The sequence below is a fragment of the Prosopis cineraria genome, unplaced genomic scaffold, assembly GCF_029017545.1.
Source record: "Prosopis cineraria cultivar Desert tree isolate PC_DT_omini unplaced genomic scaffold, ASM2901754v1 PC8, whole genome shotgun sequence".
Taxonomy (NCBI): Eukaryota; Viridiplantae; Streptophyta; class Magnoliopsida; order Fabales; family Fabaceae; genus Prosopis; species Prosopis cineraria.
Window position 1 is genome coordinate 33,153,466 of NW_026555339.1, and position 5,332 is coordinate 33,158,797.

At 35.1% G+C, this 5,332-nt stretch overlaps 1 protein-coding gene across 1 annotated transcript; it reads right to left on the bottom strand.

Annotated features, from left to right (window-relative positions):
• Positions 1 to 391: 391 nt before the first annotated feature.
• LOC129317542 (uncharacterized) lies at positions 392 to 2,223 on the bottom strand. Its single transcript, XM_054961855.1, has 2 exons — positions 1,951 to 2,223; positions 392 to 712 (listed from the first exon to the last, which is right to left on the bottom strand). Exons 1-2 carry the CDS (start codon positions 2,221 to 2,223, stop codon positions 392 to 394), a joined length of 594 nt encoding a protein of 197 aa, XP_054817830.1.
• Positions 2,224 to 5,332: the final 3,109 nt, after the last annotated feature.

Genomic DNA, 5,332 nt, shown 5'->3' on the forward strand with positions numbered 1-5,332 from the left:
GCTCTCAACATATCCTCTAAAGTCTATATGGTTCGTTATGTCTGCCAATCTATTTGTGGATAATATGCTATACTAAATCTCAACTCTATACCCATCGCACGCTGTAAAGCTACACAAAACTTAAAAATAAATTTTAGATCTCTATCAAAAATTATATTCTTTGGTACACTATGTAATCTTACTACTTCTTGGATTAGATCTCTGCCAGCTTTTCCAAAGTATCACTAATCCGAACAGCTAAGAAATGAGTTGATTTAGTAAGTCTATTGACTATAACCCAAATGGCATTATGTCCAGATTGAGTTCTTGGTAACCCAGCTATAAAATCCATAGAAATTCCCTCCCATGTCCACTTAGGAATATCCAACGGTTGTAACATTTCTGCTAGTCTTTAGTGCTCTATCTTCACTTTTTGACAGGTCAAACACCAAGTCATGAACTCCATTACATCTTTCTTCATACCAAGCCACCACCAATATCGTTTCACATCTCGGTACATCTTTGTAGCTCCAGGATGGATCGTGTATTTACTATAGTGAGCCTCATTCAAGATAACTTTTGTCAAATCTACATCTTCAGGAAAACAAATTCTATCTCGATAAACCATAAAACCATCATCATTGAATCCAAACTCAATAGCTTGATCCACTTCAATCTCTTCTCTAATCTTCAAAAGACTTTCATCTTTTAGTTGTGCCATTCTCAATTCCTTCTAAAAATCATTGCTAATCTTAGGGAATAAGCACTAACTAATGCCTTTAATAGTGCATCTTGCTGTGACTCCACAAATGACTTCATCAATCTGTATTCCTTAACTATAAGACTTACCACATGTAAAGTCTTCTAGCTCAAAGTGTCAACAACCACATTAGTTTTACCCTGATGGTATTTCAATTCAAAGTTATAATCCTTAAGAAGCTTCATTCACCTTGTTTGCCTCTCATATTTAGTTCCTTTTGATCCACTAGGTATTTCAAACTCTTATCATGCTAAAGATAGTGAACACTACACCATATAGGTAATGATGCTAAATCTTTAGAGCAAACACCACTTTTGCAAGCTCTAAATCATATGCAGGATAATCCTCTTCATGCAGTCTCAATTATCGTGAAGCATAGGCTACCACTCGACTGTCTTGCATCAAGACATAACCAAGACCTTTCAAAGATGTATCAATGTATATCTCATAAGGTAACCATAGATTAAGGATAATCAACACTGGTGCTATTGTTAATTTTTCTTTCAGCTTCCAAAATGCCACTTCACACTGGTTGTCCCATATATAAGGCTGATCTTTTCAAGTTAGTTTAGTCAAAGACGAAGCTATATCAGAAAATCCTTGGATAAATCGTCAATAATACCCAGCTAATCCCAGAAAACTATGTATCTCTGTAATTGAACTAGGACATTCCCATTTTAATACTACCTCAACATTATGTGGATCCACTGAAATTCTATCTGCTGACACTACATGTCCTAAAAATCTCACTTCCCTTAACCAAAACTCACACTTACTGTGCTTAGCATATAATTTTCTATCTTTTAAAATCTATAGTATTATCCTCAAATGCCTCGCATATTTCTCCTCATTTTCAGAATAGATCAGGATGTCATCTATAAAGATCACTACAAACTGATCTAAGTACGGCCTAAAGATTCGGTTCATATAATCCATGAACACTGCTGGTACATTGGTCAAACCAAATGGCATAACCAGGAATTCATAATGGCTATACCTAGTTCTGAAATGGGTACATCCATTGCACTACCTCTCAACTGATGATACCTTGACCTAAAATCAATCTTAGAAAAGTCTGAGGTACCAGCCAATTGATCTAAAAGATCATCTATCCTTGATAGAGGATACTTGTTCTTTGCAGTCACTTTGTTCAGTTGCCAATAATCAATACACAATCACAAACTACCATCCTTCTTTCTCATAAACAATACCAGTGATCTCCAAGTTGATACACTTAGTCTGATGAATCTCTCCTCTAATAAATCTTCAATCTGCTTCTTTAGCTTAGCCAATTCAGACGGTGACATTCTATAAGGAGCCTTTGATATTGGTTCGGTTCCAGGAACCAAGTCAATTGAGAAGTCGACTTCCCTTTCAGGAGGTAATCCAGTCATTTCTTCTGAAAATGCCTCTGGGAACTCACTTACTACCCCAATCTTCTCGATCCCACCATCACACACTATACTTGCTGCAAACAATACCATATAGGCATCACAACCTTGTCGGATCAACTTCTCAGCACTTACTACTAACAATTATTTAGGTTGCTTATCTCTGATTACTCTTAGGTGAACTCCCACTACTCAGATCATGCTTTCTCGAACCATTTAAGGTTTCTTTTTATCATTTAACACTTTCTAATACATAAGATATAATACTTTTCATTACAAAACACATTTCCATGCTTATATTAATCAAAGTCCATTTCACACACGACAATCACTCAATGCTATAAAACATGTTTAATTCAAAACCATTTCATGCATTACATAACATACTAACATACAGTTATAATAAACAGTTAAACAAAGAAAGTTATCTAATTACCTTAACCCTTCTGTCACTCAAAAGGTTACCCATGGATTTTCACTATCGTACAAGCTTATCTCAAGCTTCCTTTCTCTACTCACGTGTCCAATATGTCAATCTGAACACATTTAGCACATTTTAGTCATTTGGTCCATTTTGATCAAAAACTCATTTTTAACACTTAGGGCTATATTCATCTATAAACACCTTTCTATTTGTCCATTCTAAGTCCATAACTATCCAATTACTACTTTACATTACCTCAATCGGTCTTATTTCACTCAAGATAAATTTTTGCCCTAACTTTCACTTTCTAAAGGCCAAAATTGAGCCTGTGGGTTCAAAGCTCTACCGTTCAACTCTAAACTAGTTACAAAGCTCTAATTTAACTTCCAAAAACTTTTTTATTACTACTAGGTAAGAATCAAACCCCTCTAATTCCACCAATTCAATTTTCCTATAACTCATTTTCAGAGAAATTTATATAGAATGGAAGGTAAGAGTTATACGTAGCTTACATGGCAAGTTACTGATCCGAATCACCTTCCACTGCTTTAAAATGACGTAACCTAGCTCCTCAGCCTTTCTTCTCTCTTTGTCTTGTGTGTTTCTTAAATTCTCTCCTCTAAAATTTTTCTAAAATTCATGACTTATGAAGTGAATTTTTAGTCCATGCGCCGCAGCGCATGTAGCACAAGCCACGATGCATGGCACAGTGAGATTTATTCTCACCACGTGTACTTGTTTTGACCCGAAACGTACTCCTATCACTTATATCTATTCATACAACACACAACTAAGTCAAAATACTAATTAATCATCTGAATATCTAATCCCACTTTAATTTTCACTTTATCCTTGATTAACTTCTAAACTTAAGATTAAGAAATTTGGGATGTTACATGCCATATTTTAAGATGATCCAAGAGAGTCTCACTTAAAAGCTGTGAAGAGAATTTTCAAATATTTAAATGGAACACCATACCTAGGACTCTAGTTCCCTAAAGGAGGAAAACCTGAATTGATCACTTACTTAGATGCTGATCATAGTGGATACAAGATGGATAGGAAGAGCACAAGTGGGATATGTCAATTCTTTGGTGGCTTACTAATATCATGATTCATCAAGAAATAGAATAATGTGTCCCTATCATCTTGTGAAGCTGAATACTTAGTAGCTGAAAGTTATTATGCATAAATTTTATGGCCAAAACAACAATTAGAAGATTTAGGAGTTCATCTTAAGGAGTACCATCAACTTGGCCAAGAATCCTATCCAATACTCAAGAACCATGTACATTGATATAAGGCATCATTTCTTAAAAGATCATATGCAAAAGAAGGATATTATGCTAGAGTTTGTACCCACTACTGAGCAAATAGAAGACATTTTGACCAAACCTCTGGCTAAAGCACAGTTCACATTCATAAGAAGGGAATTGGGAATGGTAAATCCTAATGAGTTGTAAGATTCATAAATTTAATTGAATTATATTTGAATCTTTTACTAACTTAAGCTTTGGAGTTGTTATAAGTTGTTTTGTAGGGATTAATTCATGAATATTGGAAGGAATCTTAAAAGAATAGTTAGGAGATTAGGTACTATTTACTTTAAAGAGTGGTTATCATTGTTTTAGGACATTTCTTGCAAATTCACATACTATATCTTATGTGAAAATGCCTTATTCTGTGAGAATTTTTGTGGCTGCATTTTCACACATGAGACCTTCTTAGTCGCTTGCGAGAAATAGTACTTAGGATACCATTTTTCCTCATTTGTGCTAAATCATGTGTGAAGAAGGAAGTCTTACTTGCGTGAAATGTTCTCTTGAGAGCATTTTGTTTTGACCTAGTCATTTCTCACGTGAAGATCATTTGTGATCACGCGTAATTCTACTAGTATTGAATTTGCAAAAATCTGAACTTAAAACATTTAGCTAAATCACGCGTGAAAAACAACAAGTCATAGGCAAGAAATATCACTTAGTTTGAAATACTGGCTAAATCATATGTGAACCACCTTTCTCTTCACGCGTGATCCTACATTGCCTTTATATGTCTCATGTGTCAACTCTTCCATTTCACACATGAACTAATGTTCAACTTTCTAGCTGTTATTTCTTCTCTCTTTCTTAACTATCTCTCTGATTCTTCTCTGGTCATTTTATCATTTGAATTCGATTACCCATTCCTTTTAAACTCCTTTGTGTTCCTCATATCACTCTAATTTCTTCTTATATCTTCAACCTAAATCTTTTTCCTCTAATTCTCTGAGATAGCAAGAACCAAAGATACTAAGAAGAGAGCAAGTGAGGAGGTGACAAGGATGAGAAAGTTCACAGAGGCTCTGATTGGTGAAGGCACTAAATCACATTCTCAATCATCCAAAAGGATCAAAACTCTAAGAAAATCAAAGGAGCTTGCTACTACATCTGAGCCTGCTTCAACTGATCACTAAGATGAGGCTTTGATCAGACTTGGTCAAGAACTGTCCCTGGATGGCAACAATGTGCCTCCAAGTGATGTTTCGAGGAAAATATTAGAGAAGGGAAGCTTCTGAGCTCTAAGCACTGGATAAGACTCAATCAATTCTTTTCCTCTACTGTAATGGTCACCAATCACTACACTAAATGTGATTCTTTTATCAAATCTTACAACTTTGATATAGATGAATATTTAAGTGACTATAGAGGCCTGTAGATATGGTGAAAGATTTTTACTCTAGCTTTGGATGGGATAAGCAAAAGAAGACTTACAAGGCTAACGTTAAAGGATGTCCATGTA